General features: G+C 37.6%; 3 protein-coding genes across 3 annotated transcripts in view; 1 reads left to right on the top strand and 2 right to left on the bottom strand.

Moving 5' to 3' along the window:
* Positions 1-232: 232 nt before the first annotated feature.
* Positions 233-2509, bottom strand: LOC134748818 (leucine-rich repeat protein 1). The gene is made up of 4 exons (XM_063683624.1): positions 1846-2509; positions 1408-1499; positions 943-1097; positions 233-671 (listed from the first exon to the last, which is right to left on the bottom strand). Exons 1-4 carry the CDS (start codon positions 2414-2416, stop codon positions 257-259), a joined length of 1233 nt encoding a protein of 410 aa, XP_063539694.1. The 5' UTR covers positions 2417-2509; the 3' UTR covers positions 233-256.
* A 737-nt stretch (positions 2510-3246) lies between these two features.
* On the top strand, positions 3247-10548 carry LOC134748826 (G kinase-anchoring protein 1-like). Its single transcript, XM_063683636.1, has 7 exons — positions 3247-3397; positions 3572-3754; positions 4423-4536; positions 5724-5907; positions 6821-7126; positions 7961-8100; positions 9979-10548. The coding sequence occupies exons 2-7, from the start codon at positions 3602-3604 to the stop codon at positions 10063-10065; spliced, it is 984 nt and encodes a 327-aa protein (XP_063539706.1). The 5' UTR covers positions 3247-3397; positions 3572-3601; the 3' UTR covers positions 10066-10548.
* A 3552-nt stretch (positions 10549-14100) lies between these two features.
* LOC134748803 (A disintegrin and metalloproteinase with thrombospondin motifs 7) overlaps positions 14101-20960 on the bottom strand; it is a 140759-nt gene continuing 133899 nt past the window's right edge. Inside the window, exons 16-20 of the mRNA XM_063683597.1 lie at positions 19795-19916; positions 18947-19061; positions 18251-18410; positions 17774-17919; positions 14101-17280 (exon numbers count right to left, since the gene is read on the bottom strand). Coding sequence (XP_063539667.1) covers positions 17146-17280; positions 17774-17919; positions 18251-18410; positions 18947-19061; positions 19795-19916 — 678 coding nt within the window. The 3' untranslated portion in view covers positions 14101-17145. The remainder of the gene's footprint in view (positions 17281-17773; positions 17920-18250; positions 18411-18946; positions 19062-19794; positions 19917-20960) is intronic.

Here is a 20960-nt window from a genome sequence, read left to right as displayed (position 1 = left end):
AGCTGACGTTCACGAGGGTTCATCATACATAGCCGTTAGCCGCTATACGAGTTTTCGCCCGGGAGGCGATGACTGACGAAATTTGCACCTGGCTCGCGGTCTATTAGGGTTCCATCATCAGGCCAGCCTGATGGTACCATAACATTGCATTATCACCAAAGCTCAGCTCAGCTTAATTTCAGCTCAATTGGTTTATCTTTTGCTGGGCTTAAATAAAAGCTTGTATTTAAAAAAAAGCTTACATTTAATCAGTCAATTATCTGCTAAAACATCTAGGAGAACAATAGTAACACTCAAATGCAACAGTACAAGTCCTGTTACTGTCAAACACCACAACTGTAAAAAAATCTTTAAGTTCATACTCCTTATTCCTAAAGTACATGTCATTTACCACAGGCATTCCACAGACACACATATTTGCATTGTCTAGAAATTCCACAAGAGTCCATGGTATTATATTAGGTGCGTAAAACATTCTATGTTTCAGCACCACTTTAGATGCTAGATGTACTAAACTGCCGACATAGAAATCCCACGGTGAGTGCTGCTTGAATGCTGGGTTTTCTATGTGATGATTAAAATTGTTAACGGAGATGTCTAAGTATTCCAAATTGCACTGCATTAGACTGCATGGTAGAGAGCACAGTGCATTTCTTGATATGGTTAAGTACCTAAAACATTTAAAATAGAATGTTAGTGTAATAACAAATTTAACAGCATGTTATTAAAATAGGTTCTTAAAAAAAACAAGGTATGCAACATTGGATAGTGTACAGAGAGCCCAGACCACGGGGACAACGCCGTCCTCGAAACGTTGGAGGTAAATTTAAAACTTATTTTACACAATTAAGATCCTTAATATATGACATCTATTTCAGTTTAAAAAGGTTTTTCTTTATAGAGATTGCTCTAAATTGCATTACTTAACATAGTTACTATTACCTTAATGTGCTTATTCGCCCAATAGGTCCTGGTAGTTTTTCCAGCTGATTATTATCCAGTTTGAGAGTTACTAGTTTTTGTAGTTTCCAAATCGCCTTTGGTAGCTGCGTCAGCTGGTTGCTGCTTAGGTCCAATAGTTTCAGTGATTTAGTTATCTGTAAGAATGTTTGCTGGTCAATACAAAAAGAGTGGGTGAGATAAAAAGTATTACTAAGAACTAATAAAATATTTGGACAATCGCACACATTAACCAAGGTGGAAACTAAGCAAAGCTTGTACTATGGCTACTAGGCATCTGGCATCAGTCGACTGGGAAACCGAAGTGACGGAAAACCACGAGCCAGTTGATCGGACGACATTAACAAGACAGCAGGGCATTCAGAACAACATGGAATCCATGAAAAAGGCATATGTTCAGTGGACGCAAATTTGCTGAGAAGAAAATGAAGACATATACAAGTTTACCTGAGGTCCAAATAACCACTTCCAATTTATTTCCTTTTGAACACCTAGTTTGTTGCTGGCCAAGTACAGCTCACACAAATTAGGCATTCTACCTGTAAAGAAAAATAACAGTAGTGATGATGATGATGCTCTCCTGACCGATTTCGGCCACAGCGACTGTGTGCTCTGGAGTAGGCAATTTTTAACTAGGCCACCCCGCCACGGCGGTGCCCGTCCGAATTTCCGGCCTTCACCACTGGAGGGCTTCGTCACTTTTTCTTTAATATATGACATCTATTACAGTTTTTAATTTATATATAGTAGTGTGACTACTTTAAAAACACAAATCAAAATATTTAATAAAATAATTTGATTTGTTCTCAAACTTGTTCAACAGTAGTATAGTTAAAATGCAGATAACATCCATATATCTATGTGAAAACCATAAGAAATATTTACCAAACTCTGGAGGTATCTTGTCAATTTCATTGTTACTTAAATCAAGTACTGTAAGAAGCTTCAATAACAATATATCTCTTCTAAAGTTACATAAACCAAGCCCATTTATATTCAGGGACTCTAATGTTCTTGGAAGACCTTTCACAGGAAACTCGCTGCGGTCATGAATAACAAGTTTTGTGGGTGCATTGTCTTTAGAAGTCACACTTATACTTGATAAAGTACCAAGCTGTAGGCCCTTTGCATCTCCTGTTATACACGATTTGAGTATCCGCATAAAACATTTCAATTGTATTGTCTCACTTTTGATGCACAAATCGTGCGGAGGTTCCTCAAATCTTATCGTAGCTTTACCTTCGTTTAAACATTTTACAAACACTTGCTTTATACTTTTGACCCTGTACTTTGTTCCAGTTTTATTAACTGATGAGAAATGTAATATAAAATACTCCGTTTCAGACTTCGGTTCCTTGCCGATGGCTAAAGTTGATTTTAAATACTTCCCACTTTTTCTTACATTTAAAGCATTATGCAGTCTATTCACAACTTCTACTTGGCACTGTAGTTTCATTGTTTATTTTATTACTGAAATAAACAAGAAATAACCATTTATTATTTAAATCTAAGTAAATAACGAATTTCTCGCGCTTAAACCGATTACCATTACCAATGCCAATCTTACAAAACTGTCATAATTGATTGACAGCCGTCAAAATGACAGTAACAGATTCAATTTTGTTCGAGTATATAAATTAAACGCTGTTTTATTTATATAGTTGGTCAAGCAAATATTGTCTGTAGAGAAAGGCGGCAAATTTAAATAATGCAGGCGTGAAGGGTTATAGTCTCAAAGAAAATTTGAATTTCTCGCCTTTTTCTACTGACAAGATTTGCTTGACCAACTATAGGTATATAGTTTGTCAAAGGACTGTCTCATTTCAAACATAGACAGAATCATACTATCTTTGTCGTACACTAGTACTAGCACCCAAAAGAAAAGGATGAGTATAGTTTTTTTTGTTCTTATTTACTGACAATTTGGTTTGACCAACTATAGATATTAATTCTTTGCTGTATTTCTTAAGCGCTTGCTAGACGGTCGCCGACTAGCCCTTCGGACCGCGTGGCCTTGGTCTGGACGGACCGTGTTGACAGTTGTTTCCAATAAAATTTCATACAAACATTACCAAGGTCAGACCAAGGTCAGACGGTCTGAAGGCACAGTAACTCTAGCACACGCTTTAGAGCCAATTTCTATAAATCAACTGAATTATGCCAGAAATATTCAAATAAAGGCAAATAAATTACGAATTATACTTCTATTTTCTGAATTATTGATTTTACAAGATAGAGGAAATAAAAATAAAAAATATATGGGCATGATGGTAACATTGAAACAACAGAAACAAGTATCTTAGTATTCCTTGCGTCTACAAATTGCGGTTTGCCGTATTTGCCTTTACTGTCATTGTTTTTACTTTTTACACTTTAAAGATTAAAATTGTACGGGTAGAATTTAACGAGAAAAATAAACGATAGTTTAAAGCTATCCGTAAGTATTGTAATGCTGTTTTTATATCATTTTTTTTTCTTATAATTATTGTAATGTTACTGAATGGTCTTATAAGAATTCGTGTACTTTGTGTAAATTCTGTTTTCCTGCTATATTTTCATATCAAGTTTTCATTTATGTTATTAATATAAACTTTATTATGCCCCATTACAGTATCAATTCGTTAAAAATATAAATTGAAAGATGGCCGGTCTTGTTGTTCAATCGCGCTTCGCGGGGCTTATGGTGGAGGGCGAAGATTATTGCTCGGATGATCAGAAGAAGAAAAGCAAGAATAACGTTGCTAAAAAAGCTGAGCCTGCAAAAAAAGCAAAACCTGTCCCAGCTAAGACTCAGGTGTGTAATCATTTAGCACCTTTATTGACTTGTATTCTATGAAATTTCCTGTTTTTACTCCTAATTTCAAGTTGGAGGTGGTTTTATATACATTTCTGAAAGTATTTCATAGCAAAATATTGAAAAAAAATTAATAGCTTTTATTTTATACAAATTTAGGGTAAAATTTATGTTTTCTGTTCTGAACGTTTCATGTGATAAATTCTATTTTTGGATGACTTAAGACAGTTGAGACATTAAAAACTGAGAACTTCCTTTTTTTGAAGGCAGTTAAAAATAAGGTTTTAGTGAGACTTAAGAAAATATAAATAGATTAAGAGTTTTGTTTGTTAGCTTTCATAAATCATTTCTGAAATAATCAGTTTAATTTTTTTTATGTATGTGACTTTAGTTATTATGTGTGTATATACCCCTGACTAAAATCAAATTCAAAATGAACAATGGGGTTGGCTGGTCGAAATAGTTAGCAGATGGTGCCAGCATAGCTTGCCCTATTCTCCATGGCTTGCCCTGTCAATCCCTAAAATTATGTCAATTTTTTTTTTTTTAAATGCCGTGGATGCCAGCCCTTTAAGCCATATCTCATAGAAAAAGGGGCAAGCTATGATGGCGCCATCTCTGCAAACCTTTGAAAGTTGCCAACCCCATTATGATGATATGTTGTGCAGGTTGCTAAGAAGAAGAAGCCAAAGCAGGCTGCTCCGTCATCCGTTCAGTGGGAACAGTGGAAGGAGAAGGATGAACAACTTGTGGATGGAAATTTTGAAGATGAACTGCAACAGGTAATAAATTGGTACACATATAATGACCACCAAAAAGTGCCCAAGTGTCCGACTCGCGCACAAAGGATTCCGTACCATTACGTTTAAAAACTGCAAAAAAATCTTGCTTGTTTTATGGGCCCCACTTATTATTTTATTGTTTTTAGTATTTATTATAGCGGCAACAGAAATTTTAGCTGTCTAGCTATCACTGTTCATGAAATAAGGCCTGGTGACAGACGGACAGACATTCAGCGGAGTCTTAGTAATAGGGTCCCGTTTTTACCCTTTGGGTACCAAAAAAATCTTGAAAAGCAAATTAATGCGATATTTTCACCTAAATTAACCACTATGATTACCAAAAAATGTATACATATTACCAAATAAACTAAAATGATGCCAATATTACTAGCTTGCCTTCAAAAATGAACCTTAGGCCCAACAAAAAGCACGCATATTTGACCGATGTATCCTGCCTGTTCTCACTTATGGACCTGAAACCTGGGTTTTCACCATAGACATATTACCTAAACTGAGCGTTGCCCAGCGGGCGCTAGAGAAAACTGGTGAGGATCACATTGAGAGACCGTAAAATGAATGAGTGGCTGAGACAACAGAGCAAGGTCACTGATGTTGTAAAACCTGTAGGCTTAGCATGGTAGCATTCTAACAAGTATGTAAGTGCGAAAGTGACAGGCATAGTGACAGGTGATAAAAATGCTTCCATGCTGATACCGCTGTAGCCAGTAAGTGGGAATGGGCTGGTCATATAGCACGAAAGACCGATTCCTAAAGTAAACAACTACTCGAGTGGCGACCATGGGGGGAGGAGCGTCCTCGTAGACCCCAGATGCGTGGGGACGACAACATCAAAAGGACTGCGGGGAAGAAGTGGCTCCAGGTCGCACAGAATCTTGACGAATGGCGTAAAATGAAGGAGTCCTACACCTGAAGGGTAGAGAAGGGCTAAAGAGAGAGAGAGAGAGAGAGAGAGAAGAAAAATCGGTTTTCAATAAAAAGACACGTCAAGATTGTTCACCATTTTTCTAATGCTAAAAAAACGAGATACTACTTAGTGACATCATTTGCATTCCACTTTGGATGTTACTCACGAATCGTAATTACTTGATTATAATTACAAACTTTAGATTTATCTAATCAATTTATTGTGTACTTACAACTAAAGTAAACCTGGCTATTCATTTCAGGCTATTTTACTCTCAAAATTAGACTATGAAGAAAAGAAAGATGTTTACCAGCAGATAAAGAAAGAAACAGAAAACACAAAGAAGAAAGAAGAAGCAGCCCGCACATCCTCAAAGAAGCAAAAAAAGAAGAATGTCATGAGCCTGGACCAGTTTAACGACATGGTGGCTGGTGATGAATCTAAAAGTAAGCAATGAAAGTAGTTTACTTTTTACTGGTATCAAAGAGGATATAATAAGATAGAGTGGTACTGTCATAGTAAATTTTGTAACCACATTAAATTCACTGCCATCTGTCGACATACTTTAAAACTAAAAATGAAGATTTATAAAAATACGTTAAAATGTATTTAAATATGGATAAATGATTTTTTTATTTGCTTTAATTATTTTTATCTGATTTTGACCCATGTTCTTTCACTGATATGTGTTAAAATTATAAATAACAAACGAAACCGTCAACGCCCTCTATACGAGAGTAGGCCAAAACTAGTGGCGCCCTCTGATCGAGAATCAAATTTTCGTGATTTTCGAGGCACGTTTTTTCCTTAGAATGTATCCATCTATTACGGAGTTATATCTATCTTTGTTGGTATTTAATATTTGTATTAAGTGAAATTAATTTGTCTGATAAATGAAACAACTCCCACACTCCCACGCTTTGTATTGAGAAAAAATTGAGATATAGTCTTTATAAAAATAAAGCTAGGTACTCTATAAAATAAAAATACAGTACCTAGTTTATACTAATCAGTGATCAGTCAGATGATCTACTTTTTTGCCTAACAAATGCTTTGTTGTTATAAAGTTACCATGAGTCGCAATGAACTAATAATTGAAAACCAAATCCCATACTTACTCCCTTGGTTCAGTGGCCCAAAATAAGACTTGCCCAAAAACATGTTTGTTCTTTTTTTATTGTGTGTAAATTAGATTTCATGAAACAATTTAGTATGTATTGTTTAGAACTGTAAGGATACAGACAAAATGCCATACCCTCAAATAATATCACTTATTATAACAACTACCTATTTTAAATTAGGTATCGTCTCCTAAACTTATGTTTGAAAGAACTAATTCTTTAATTTACCTATTTCCAGCAAGTCAAGAAGACGATAAATCCATAGAACCCAAAAATGAAAAGCCTAAAGACGACACAGAGTTCTTTGAAAGAGTAAAATCAGAGACAAAGAACGAATTACTGAAAGACAAAATCATAGACAGGGTGAAGTCACAAACTCGTCACCACACCCCAGATATAACTAAGGCACAGTTTGTTGACGCTTTGGAAAAGAAAGATAATGAGATACAGGCGCTAAAAGAGGAGGTCATAAATTTGAAAAAAGAATTATTAACAGTCAAGTCTAGAAATAAGAAGTTATGCAGTATACTAGGACAGGGAGAAAGTAAGTTTAGAAATTTGTTAAAATCATATTAACCGCTCAAGATGCCAACTGACGCAGCTACATCCCAATATCAACCTTCTTGCATTTCTTCAAAGTTCATGACGACGCCGCACACTATAGGCGTGTCGTTCATAGGCTTAAAACTGTTCATGTAGGATTAAGCCGACCATGCTGAAGTAATTATTTTATGATCTCACCAAAATAACTCCACACTTTTTTTTGCCGAAACTGAAATCGAAAGTTTACACTTAACCATAGAGTAACTGATACTAGAGCGTTACTCTCATAGTAAATTTTGTAACCCCAGTAAATTCACTGCCATCTGTCGACACACTTTAAAACTAAAAATGAAGATTTATAAAAATACGATAGAATGTATTTAAATATAGATAAATGATTTTTTTAATGATTTTGACCCATGTTCTTTCACTGATATGCGTTAAAATTGTTAAATAACAAACGAAACCGTCAACGCCATCTATACGACTGTAGGCCAAAACTAGTAGCGCCCTCTGAACGAGAATCAAATTTTCTTGATTTTCGAGGCACGTTTTTTCCTTAGACTGTATCCATCTATTACGGAGTTATATCTATCTTTGACTTAACTATTTACAATCTTAATCGTCATTTTTCCAAATGTCGAAAACATTTAGCCCAGCGAACAACCTTACCTAACTGCGTCGACGGTTCCTAGTGAGCGCCAAAAGCATTCGAGGACAACTTCAATCAATCAATCAATGTCTTTATTTTGCATAAAAAGTGTTACATAATAGACTTAATAATAGAATAGTGGTAAATAGAATGGTCTTTTTGACGTTTTTTTTGTATTTTCAGTGAAAGACAAAGCGGAAGTATTGGTAGAAGTGGAAAGGCTTCGGGCCGTCCAGGACGAGCTGACGGCGGAGATCGAGTCCCTCCACGCCGACCTCGAGAAGGAGCGCTCCAAGAACGGGGACCCCCGGGCTAAAGATAAGGTAACATATCTGCAATCACATCTTAACCCCCTCGAGTCCCGCGGACGCGATATCGCGTCGGCAGAAAAGGTGCCCTTAGACCGCCAAAGACGTCCACAATCGCGCACGGTTACGCAGCGTCTTACGTAAGCGAATAACTCGCGCCCACGTAGGACACTTCTATAGGTATCAAAGGATTGATTCATCCCGCGTCGCATCGCTTTGCGTGTTGTTCACCTACGTAGTACGCTGCGTTACAGTGTAAAGCGAGGTTTAGACTAGCTAGAAATGTAATTTAAATTGCATGCAAGTTCTTGCTAGTCTAAACCTCGCTTAATATTAATTAACCTACGTGCATCCCGATAAAGTTACAAAGTTGGATATAATAGGCATGGCGCGTTGAAAGGGTAAGTCCCACAGGCGATTTTTTTCGTTTTCTATGCCTGCGCCTCGAGGGTTTGTTTAATCCTTATCTTTTATATTTGGTTAGTAAAATTACACTTTCATTGCCCCAATGTCTTCGACCAATCTGTCGCTTTAGTTTAAAAGCATTGAAAAAGCAGGAAAGTGGTAAATTGGCAAATGAAACTGTCATTTCAGTATCTGTGTTATACAAAAACAGAGGTTAGAACGAAAAAAGATTGTTTTATTTGTTTTAGATTACGGTTCAATTTGGAGTCGAAAAAAAAGTGCCGACTTTTTTTCTACTCCAAATTGAACCGTAATGTTAAAATTAAAAGGTTCAATTTGAAGATTGTTTCGAGAAGCGGCGCGACCGTACGACGACTTCAAATTGAACCATTCATTTTTATCATTAAGGTTCATTTTTTAATGCGATGGAACGTGTCGCTGACGGTTGCGGTTTGCATCGCCATTGTACGTTATCTCAACACTAAAACTAGGAATTGCAAACCGGATTGATTTTCAATCCAGCCAGATCCGGCCAGATTTTAGCCACTATCCGGCTGGATCCAGATTGGTATAGGGATATTGAAATTAATTAAAGGACATATTTTTCTAGTTTTTTTGTGTAATACTAGAAATAAAGGATAATTATTCAAATTTATTCATGGATCAAATAAAGGATTGGATAGACGCAGAGTCGCATGTAAGGAAATGAAGGAACTTGCAGAAGATTGGATGAAATTCTACAGACGCAATTAGCATAAAATCACAAATGCCTTTCATGGCAACTACTACTTTTAATTTTTTTTCTTACTAAACTTAAACTTTTTCATTCACTATTTGTTCTGTTCAGCTTCATATCTTCCATCCGTCGCCTTTTACCTCATCTAAAACGCACAGCGCGTGCTGTTTAGGATTGCCTGAAAAGTGCCGAATCCGGCCCGTTACCGGATCCGCCGGACCGGATTGCAGTCCCTAACTAAAACTTATAAGTATATCTACTGCTTCAGTCTTAAACGTGTATGTAGGTACACTGTATTCTCACAAATAGAATTTTTTTAAGTCAACAGATTGACGCAAATCATACGCGTCAAATTACATTGACTAAAAAAAGATATCGAAGTACACAATTGTAAGGTTAATCCTCTGGAACAGCCGTATTTGGCCTTAATGCAAACACCGTCTTGATTTTATAAATGTATTTACTATAATATTCAATAATAATTACCATATAATTGTCTTTTCTTGATCGCTATCTAATTGACGTCCCACATTTTCTGTCCGCCAATTCTAACCTCTCTTTCTTCTTTTTTTTTCGATGACGTTCGAATGGCCGTTCCAATACTCGCAAATCGAGTCGCGCCAATGATTGGTAAAACGAAACCTTATTAATTGTTTTACATTATTTTAATAATAATTAGTGGTAAATCGCATAAAAAGGACGGTTCAAAGGGATTCGCTTACACAATAAATATGTTTTACACATTGTTCCAGAAAAATAATGCAAAGAAGAAACACATACGTTTTGACGTTTCATCCGAAGCCTTAATATCAAAAGAGTCAAGTTCCGGGACTGCCTGAGAAGAGATTAATTTATTTATAAATGATATGAAGAAACTAAAGTGATAGTAAAAGATAGAAATAAATACCTAATTTACAGAAACGATTTTTATCATTTTGATTTGTTAAGGTAAATGATTGCAATCTTTCGAATTCAGTATGCAAATATATATGATACCTAAATACTATTACAAAGAAACCTATTTAGTACCTATGTTTCATATATTGTTTTCGTAAATATTATTCTTCTAGCATATAAGAGTTTAGTTTATATACAATTATGTTAGAAGTCCTATCGCAACCTCGAATTTTTTTAACAGATCATGATTCATTGTAGTTTTTTTTTTCTATGTATGTTCGTAAGTATGCTTGAAATGCACTGTTAAAATATTATATGTTCTACGTGTAACATTTAAAATACATATGCATGATACATGATTATGATTACAAAATTATAATGGTTATTTACGATACAAGTGCGAAAAAGAGGAAATTCGAAACGAGTGGCGATAAATTAAAACACGACCGAAGGGAGTGTTTTAAATCGACACGAGTTGCGAATTACCTATTCACACGTGTATCGTACAACGTTTTACAGTACATATGGCAGTTTAAATTTTTGACATAGTTACGAAATGTGCTAATTTACGCACTAGTGCAGAAAAGTAGCACCATATGTACTGTAAAAGTATATTAAAGGTAAATCGCTTATAACAATAAATAATTTCGTTGTCAAAACTCTAGTTAGGTTTTAAATTGTATGCTATCTCCATTTTTTTTTGATCTCTTAAAAGTTAGGGGATAATTTACATTTAGTTGTAATATTATTTCTCAGAAACACTGTGATTTAGAAACAATTAAAACAAATGATGATTTTTCGTAATAAATTTTGTATGAAAAAATGAAGCAGTTATTTTTGTTAATATCACTTGCGGCACAGTCAACATCAAAGATATTGGCATACGAACACAGACACAGAAAGCGACTTTTAGTGGTTAAGCATGTGCCAGACGGCAGACAACCATAGTTTCTGCAACCTTGCAACCTTGGTAGAAAAACAGTGGTTTTAAGCCATGTAGCAAGTGGTTGAAACCAAATTCTGCATGACCTTTAAACGCCCTTGGTAGACAGGCGTGCTCTGCCAACCAATGCAGCAGCAGCAGCAGTGGTTTAAAATCGTGTAGCCGCTTGTTGTAAACCACTCGCTTCTACCAAGGTCATGTTGCAGAAACTGTGGTTGTCTGCCGTCTGGCACATGCTTTAATGTATAACACGTTAGTTGCCATAAGAATAAGGATGTGTTGCGATATGTTTGGCCACTTTGACTGGTACATTGATCGTAGTTATTCAGTAAACGACAAACTCCCATTTAGGGTTACGTAGCCAAAGAAAAAACGGGACCCTATTACTAAGACTCCGCTGTCCGTCTGTCTGTCACCAGGCTATCTCATGAACCGTGATAGCTAGACAGTTGAAATTTACACAGATGATGTATTTCTGTTGCCGCTATAACAACAAATACTAAAAACTATAATATAAATATTTAAGTGGGGCTCTCATACAACAAACGTGATTTTTTGCCGTTTTTTGCGTAATGGTACGGAACCTTTCGTGCGCGAGGCCGACTCGCACTTGGCCGGTTTTTGATTGATTTTCTTACCGAGCTCCGCCTCCGTTTAAAAGGAGTTTTCTCGTTCGTGCACTTCCAATAGAAATGTAATTTCCCGGGCTCACTTTCTCTTGGATCTTCACGTTTCTTGACCCGGCTGGTATCACGGCAACCTAAAAAAAGCCTATTATATGAACAATACATGTTTATGCCTACTACATATTTCGTCAGTTGGCAACGCACCATTTTATACTAATAATACTCTGAACCAGAACCGTCTTTACCATAAGGGCACACGGGGCCCCCGTCCTCAGGGGGCCCCGAAGAACAGACAGTAACAGTGAGCAACCGAGTCTGGTAGGGTCGGGCGGGTGTTAGTTTAATTCGATTTCTTTACTTTCCAAAAGGGCCCCAAGTTCTTGAGTGCCCAAGGGCCCCAGCATAGTTTAAAACGGCCCTGCCTATACCATATACCAAATTCACTTAAGTATATGTTATGTTAGGTATTGATAAAAAAAATTTGCTCGCTTTCTGCAGAACTGCGGCCAATTAACTAGGCAGTAGCGAGAGCGAGTCTTTTTCTATCGTAACTGTATCTTATTATTTCCTTTAACGGGACTTAATCGTGTATCTACTTGAGTTTTAACCTCCAGCCACCCAGAGGCCTATGAAAGGATCTCGAAAAATTATTTTGAAACTTTATTTTGACAAATCTAAATTGCATTTGTCTGTAAGTTTTGACGTTTGATAAAATTATCCCCGATGTGCCGACGTTTCGTTTGGTGGTAACCAAGACTCAGCCAGTCAGTGTTTACGTATTCGTATTTCGTGGCCACTACACAAATATTAGGCTCCTTTACTTACCACCAATGTTATTTGGTGATTGGTGACTGAGAGTTATCTGTGTCGTCTTCAAGCAAAAGGTGCCACTTTGTCCCTTGCCATAAGGACGCTCTGACAGGTTATTTGTATAAATGTAGCAATCGTTTTATAGCTATGAAGATTTTTTTTATACCACGTCGGTGGCAATCAAGCATACGGCCCGCCTGATGGTAAGCAGTTACCGTAGCCTATTCATTTCATTTCCTTTTTTGAAGAACCCCATACTGTAGCCCCTCGGGAAAACCTCGGCAGGGAGCTCATTCCACAGCCGAAGAGTACGCGGGAGGAAATTCCTCTTAAACCGCACAGTTCGCGACCATTTAGGTGCTAGGGTGTGAGGATGAACACCCTGCCGATGGCGAGCGGTGCGGTGATAGAAAGCGGCCGTTGGCATCATGTCAAACAGTTCTTCAGAGCACAGCCCATTGTACAAGCGGTAGGACACGCATAAGGAGGCGAAGTCTCTCCTTAGACTTAAAGGTTCAATACCGCTTGTGAGTTTGGGATCGTCGACGATTCGTACAGCGCGCCTTTGGACTGAGTCGAAGGGTCCAAGCTGGCATCACGGTGCTCCTGCCCAAAGGTGACAGCAGTACTCCATATGGGGTCTGACTTGCGATTTATATAGCAACAGTCTTTGCCCCTTTATTGCGTGTAAGGCATAATGCTTACTGTTATTATATGTTAATATTATTAGTAAATCACTATTATCAATTATTTATTATTGACGTGTAAATTGGTTTTTTAAATAAATTATTATGATTATGATTAAAGATCATTGGTGTGACAAAGGGGCAAAGGCTTCGGTGGCTCGGCCATCTGGAGCGAATGGGAGACGATCGGGCGGTGAAAAGAGCGTTTGAGGGAAAACCGACAGCACGCCGCCCGGTCGGGCGACCTAGGTACCGATGGGGGGATGTGGTGGACGCTGATCTGCGCGAGCTCCAGGTCCAAGACTGGCGAGAAACTGCACAGGACCGGGATCAGTGGCGAACTGTCGTGTTGGAGGCCAAGACACACTTTGGGTCGCTGCGCCAGAGGAGTAAGTAAGTAAGTATGATTAAAGATACTAGCAAATTTCGTCTTTATGGTAAGCGGCAATGTGGTACCTTTTACTTGAAAACGTCACTCTAATCTTCTCCATGTAGTTAAGAACCTTTGATATTTCTTCCTCAGTCCATTCTCACTGCGCCACATATTCATCCCAATTCTCATGTTTGTGTCACATCTCTGGTATCCCAGTACTCTTAACGTCAGTACTAAAAGCACAATAATAAAATAGTGAATATATTAGGTCACTCACGTATTTTAAGTAAAAAATCGCTCGACATGTGTCACTTCGTATCGAGGAATACGTGACTCGTGAGTGACTCGTCTAAATATATTTAATATGTCTGTGTCTCGCGAAAGTTTTGTTAATAAAATAGTCTCGAATATCGAAAAGTGGTGAAGTACCGGGAATTCTCAGTTCCAGGCCGGTACCGGAAATCTCGTCCCTATTCTGAGAATGGTACCGGTCAATTCTGTCACTTAAAAAACCAGAGGTGTTCAATAAAATTCATGAGTAAAACAATGCACAGTTTATTGCCATGTCTAATTACATACACAATTATAATTAATACATCAATGTGACATTTTAATATGTAAAAAATCTATTCATTATCTACATACAAATTACGTCAGCCTAACAGCAATTTTCAAGTTTTACAGAAATTAAAATTGTGTATATGAATCAATCGACAAAAGTTCCTGACGAATCTTAGAACTGAAACATCAGTAACTATTAGAATGGGGTTAAAACTGCTAGTCGCTCACTTCAGAGGGCGCCACTTCTCATGCTCACCAAGCCGTCATCTTTATTACCTAAGCAATAGAGTTCACTTAAGTGTCGAGCGAGTGGTAGACTCAAGGGGCTTTTTAGTGGTCAAAGTAGGTAGGTAGTTAGGTAACAGTAGTACCTAAACTGAGATAAATATTGCACATCGGTCCTTGGAAAGAGACTCAGCTAATTTTGGGCTTGGTGACGTATGTCAATTATGTCATATTTAAAGTACACGTCATCGATTTGACGTACTAAAGTCCATAAAATGCAGTATTTATTTGATATGAAACGACACTTAATAAATACGATGAGGTTGATGAGTGATTTGTAATCGTTATAAAAAGCCAATGAGGGCTAACGCGTATGAATTCGCCGCTAGGGGCGCTAGTGTAGATGGTGGTCTTTTCCACAGTTCAAAATGTCAAATGTCACTTGTCACTTCAATGACTGACAGCTGTTCTTTAGTCTTTTGGACCACCATCAACAGAGGCGCCAACTGGTGAGCAAAAAAACGATAGCCCTCATTGTCTTTCCAAAGACCGATGTGCATTATTTATCTTCGGGTAGGTACTGTACATATTCGTGTTCCATTTACAGTGTTTGTGTTCTGACGGGCAAAAACATGTTTTTTTTTGTATCCTGGCGTGTTTTTTTCGTTCACATTGTAAACTGCCAATAAGTAATCCTTATTCTAAAGTCATAAGGTCCACCGATGGTCAGTTAACCTCCTAACGCCCTGGCATAGGTACAACAAAAATCTGTTATTGAAATTTGAACCAATAGCGTAGAAAATAGTTGATTTTGTTTTGTTTCAAAATCGAACGAATTTTGAATTCAAGTGTGGTTAAGAGGTACTGGAAGAGGCGGCCTTTTGCAGTGAACTCTACCTTTTTAACACCATTTTATTTACAAAGTTCAAATAGTAATATAAAAAATAGATACGTATAAGATAAATAAAACGTAACTACAGTTACAATTATGCATAGTCACTTGAAAACTAAACGGACACGTACACTTAATCATATTAGGCATTTGCTCTCGGGCATGAATATAAAATTCAGGATACACACAAAAATGCAGGTAACAGTTGAGTCGCTATACAAAAAAAAAAGACAGGAGAAACTATAGTTAATAATTAAAGAGGTTAATGAAATTGTTCAAAATGTCCCAAATAGTTAAGCGAAATTAACTAAGAGATGCGATGGTCTTAGGATTTGTCGCCTTAAATTACCGGTACTGTTTTGAAAAGTCCCGGTATACAAGTTTTTATCACGTCCCGCAGTTTGTTTTAGGTACTCGTTCGTTCTACCGGTTTTAATACGCAGGCTGTGTATTTTCGATTAACAGTACCGGTACCTACTGCAAATCAGATTATGTGAATTTTACATTATTAATAGAAATATTTTTTATTGACCAGATCGCATCACGAAGGACATATGCCATTGATTTGACTAGCGGTTAAAGTTCCCATAGGCTTTGTCATATTTAGAGTAAGAACCATTACCGGTATTCATTTAATACATGATGTCTCGCGATGATTTGAATTTGTGCTGTAATAGTAATGCTGTATAATTAGATTAAATAGTAGTTATATTGTATAAAAAGAATACCGGTAATCCGTAATCGGTCCCAGATTTCAACTAATATTTTCTTTACTAAATGCACTTATAACTAAGTATTACACATTACATTTGATCTTAATAATATTGTATGTATGAAACACTGATCGGAGACAATACAGTAAAGCTTACGTCTAGTAGATCTCACACTTGCAAAAACTTTAATCTAAAATTATTATGTACGTCTTTCTGAAATTGGTAACAAAAAAGCAGTTTTTAAATGGCAGCGAAATTATTACAGGTCATAAAAAGAGGGATTGCCGTTTATATAATAACTCAGTCTCAAAAGTAGACGACTTTTTCTTATTCTTGTTCTGGTTTACACGTAGGTATAGTAGTATAACACAGGTGATTATAGTTAATGCAAGTGGGGTTAGTCGTACGAAAGTAATTGGCAGTAATCGCGATTACCTATGGCAACGTGAATTTGATTGCTTAAGATATTTTTGGTCCAAAATTTAAATTATCTAATCACTTCGCACATTACGTTTATCTGAATTATTTAAAGATATAAATACACCATTTTAATACTGATGTTACAGAATATATAATTATGTATTAGTAGTTTAATAACTAAGCGAAGACTATGTTAAAACTAGTAATTTCTTACGTAATATGGCAGTATGGTCGTATTGGAAATTTCATTTCATTTTATTTAATTGCTATAAATAAATGAAATGAAATGGCCTTATGTGGGTTCCCTGCGAGATTCGTCCGAAGCTAAGGCACGCATAGCGCTAAAGCGTTACCTTATTCGATGGGTTTTTACATTCCAAACAAAAAACACTTCACTGGTTCACATAACGAGTCCACTAGCGCTTATTCGCTGAATGTTCATTTCGATTTCACGATATAAAGTTGCATTGTCCTTAGTGTCACGATTTCACTTATCATTTCATTCATTACACAACACACTACTACTACTCAGATTGAGTTGGAGACTTTAAAGTGCCCAAAGTTTTTGTTCGTGTTTCACGAAGATTTTGGCAACAATTGTGCCGTGAACTCATTTAAGAGTTTACTGACTTGGAAACCGCACCCAAGTGGCTTATTGCGGTCTAGTTTCTATTACTTATCGTGTCCTGAGTTATCCACTGTAAGTGATAAAAACAAGACCCTCATATCGCAAGGTACATTGTAGTGGCTCTCATTGCATATATACGGTTTCTTTAGCATGGCGGTATGTCAGCACAGATGATAGTCGATATCGGTTTCATAGCGAGGTCGCAGTCAGCATCACTTCGCCGCTGGCCTGTCAGGTTGTCCACGCAGTAAACTCGTCTGTGCTTCGTTGGCTCCTTCCCCTATAAGAAATAAAATGTATTAATATTGTTACACCATAAATTATCAATCATCATAGTGGCCTTAAGCAATTAGCGCTACCCTTCAATGCCCCCCTATGCTATGCTATGCTTCAATGCCTAATGAATGGAATTAGCGGTTCCCGTATTTTCCGAGGGCCACTTTGGGTAAATTCGTGCTAGCCAAAGCTATGCTTTTTATGGCTGCTGTCGATGCCGTGGACGGGACTTGACCAACGAGCCCCATTTGGAGACACCTAGTTTAATAGGCTATCGAAGTTCGGTGGGTTTGAGATGGTAACGTTTTCGATAGGTCCTCAACTGAATTGTCATATAGAATCGAAAAATGCTGGAAGTCCCTTTAAAATGGCTATGTGGGTCTCATAATGACATTTTATTCTGACAAGATTTTCAACCATCATCGTTAATGCGTAGAAAATCATCGTCGACTCTATGATAAGTTACCAGTTAGTATTACCGGTTACCGAATCCTTACTGGTATTCTACAGGAGGAGTTGCACCGCTGCCACGAGTCGACGCGCCAGTGCGTGCGCACGGTACACTGCGGTCGCATGCATATTTGCACGAGCGCCTCCCTGCTGAACTGCTCTTGTTGGTCACAATGTGACTGATCCACCTTGTCTGTTAACAATAATAATTTCAGTTTATGAAAATTATAATGAGTTCAGTCCATAGCTTTTAATTCGCAAATTGAGTAAAGTGGAATGATTCAAAATTGACAAATACCTAAGCTTGTATTCGTATGTACGGTAACCATTCTCTGAGCCGGTACCGGTATTGCGTACGGTATACCGGTAGCATCATGTGTAATGAAAATAATGTCGATGACCGCTAGATACTGCCCACAGTGTATCGGTAAAACGCTTTAGGTCAAATGAAAATTTGGCAAATGAAACATCGGACAGTTATCTTCGGAAGTGCGATAGGTAAGAAACCCAGTATAGGTACTCACGGCCACTGTCAGTGACGCACTCGTGTTGGCGGTACATGCGGCCGCGTCCGCATGTAGCGCTGCACGGTGACCAATCGCTGAGCCGGTACCGGTATCTCTTGCTGACGGTATACTGGTAGTTCACGCCGGGGTTGCGGTGGTTGCCGCGGTAAATTCGTTGCTGTAACAAATCGCAAGATAAAACATGTGGAAACACTTTCATAACTTTGATACTTGGTACTTTACCGGGAAATTAGAAATTACCTGTCTTGCGAGAATTCCCGGTACTTGCATAACTGCACATCACTAGCTAGTGGTATTCAACACATTTAACGATTTACGATATACCTACCTTTAGGTTAACCCTTAAACGAATGCATAGTGTAGGATGCAGCCTACACAACAAAAACTTGTTCCTTATATTATTTCAATAGTAAAACTAATCTATTTTCCGATTTTTTTACTTAAATTTACGAAGTATTTTAAATTATAAAAATTACATTCGTTTTATGGCGAAATGTCGGAAAACTTGGAAAAATCCAAAAGTTGATGATTATGTGATTTTGGACGTTTTTTTCGGGGTTTGTAATTATTTCATATTTAAAAACTTTATCATATGTATACATAATTAATGTCATTTTTTGTGCACTTTTACATCATCAACGGGCTTTCTCACCAGTGACAACTCACGAGTTGTAGTTAGGTAAAGGTACTTACATAAACTTTAATATCCTCTAGGATCGGTCCCATTATCTGTACTTTCTCCCAGTCGCGGTCTCTTTCATAGATCGCCTGGGAGCCAGCCACGAAGTACTCGGTCAGGGTAGCATTACTGAAAGAAATCATTAAAACATTCAATATACTCTTAGTCTGACTCAGAAAATCGAACAAAACCTAGCCGTGTTTGGACGAAAAGTAACTTTGAAGAATTGTATGGACCTAATAGAGACCGAGGGCACACCGCTAACGGAAGATTTACAAAAAGGGCGCCACAAGTAAAAAGTAATAGAAATGCTACTCAAAAGTTTCATTTTCAATAATAGCTATTATTGGCGCCTATAATAATATAATATGTACTTGCAAGATTTGGTCACCTAAAGAGAAAAGTGAAACTAAAATAAAAGCCCGTACACGAAAACTTATGAAAAACCCCGTTGAACACACCGTAAACTAGCATACCATGAAAGCAAGGTGTCCGTAGCGAATCGATGGAAATCGATTGCCATTGCCATACATTCTTAGGGTTCCGTACCCAAAGGGTAAAAACGGGACCCTATTACTAAGACTCCGCTGTCCGTCTGTCCGTCTGTCAGGTCTGTCTGTCTATCACCAGGCTGTATTTCATGAACCGTTATAGCTAGACAGTTGAAATTTTTCACAGATGATGTATTTCTGTTGCCGCTATAACAACAAATACTAAAATCAGAATACTTAATATAAATATTTAAATGGGGCTCCCATACAACAAACGTTATTTTTTTGCTGTTTTTTTTTTCGTTATGGTACGGAACCCTTCGTGCGCGAGTCCGACTCGCACTTGGCCGGTTTTTGATTGATTTTCTTACCGAGCTCCGCCTCCGTTTAAAAGGAGTTTTCTCGTTCGTGCACTTCCAATAGAAATGTAATTTCCCGGGCTCACTTTCTCTTGGATCTTCACGTTTCTTGACCCGGCTGGTATCACGGCAACCTAAAAAAAGCCTATTATATGAACAATACATGTTTATGCCTACTACATATTTAGTCAGTTGGCAACGCACCATTTTATACTAATAGTAGGTAAATACTCTGAACCAGAACCGTTTTTACCATAAGGGCACTCGGGCCCGTGCCCAGGGCCCCCGTCCTCAGGGGGCCCCGAAGAACAGACAGTAACAGTGAGCAACCGAGTCTGGTAGGGTCGGGCGGGTGTTAGTTTAATTCGATTTCTTTACTTTCCAAAAGGGCCCCAAGTTCTTGAGTGCCCAAGGGCCCCAGCATAGTTTAAAGCGGCCCTGCCTATACTGATAGAATTTGAAATCGTTCAGTTAAAATCTTTCTGCGCGCGACTTATTACAAGGTTAAGTAAGTACTGCTAAGTATAATGTAAAAGTTAAATCTTTAATCGATTTAGTGTCAAAACTAAGCTATACAGGTGTAGCGCATAATTGTTTTCCATCGTATTTTCTCGGAAACGTTCGTATTTGTCATGCTACAATCAGTCAACCTCAGTACTTTTTGTATCGAGACCACTCGAGACTGACTGATATAGCAAGACACGTTCGTACGTTTCCGTGAAAATACGATGGAAAATAATTATGCACTACATCTGTACATTTTACAAGAAATCCTCTGAGAAAAATCTCTGTTAAAAGGTTGTGCTGTATAATAATATTATTGTTGATACTATTATTGTATATAACACGACTGCTCAAAAAACAGTGTTATATTTGTTGCTACAAGCTTCATAAATATTATGAGAATTGAGCGCGAATCTTCATAATTGTTTAATATTGACGACCGGTCTGGCCTATTGGGTAGTGATCCTGCCTGTGAAGCCGATGGTCCCGAGTTCGAATCCCGGTAAGGGCATTTATTTGTGTGATGTGCACAGACATTTGTTCCTGAGTCATGGGTGTTTTCTATGTATTTAAGTATTTAAATATTATACTGACTCTGACTGACTGTCTGACTGTCAGAGTCTCACTGTCTGAGTACCCATAACACAAGCCTCCTTGGGCTTACCGTGGGACTT

Source organism: Cydia strobilella, chromosome 17 (assembly GCF_947568885.1).
Source record: "Cydia strobilella chromosome 17, ilCydStro3.1, whole genome shotgun sequence".
In the NCBI taxonomy this organism is placed as follows: domain Eukaryota; kingdom Metazoa; phylum Arthropoda; class Insecta; order Lepidoptera; family Tortricidae; genus Cydia; species Cydia strobilella.
This window is presented reverse-complemented; position numbering and strand designations above follow the sequence as displayed.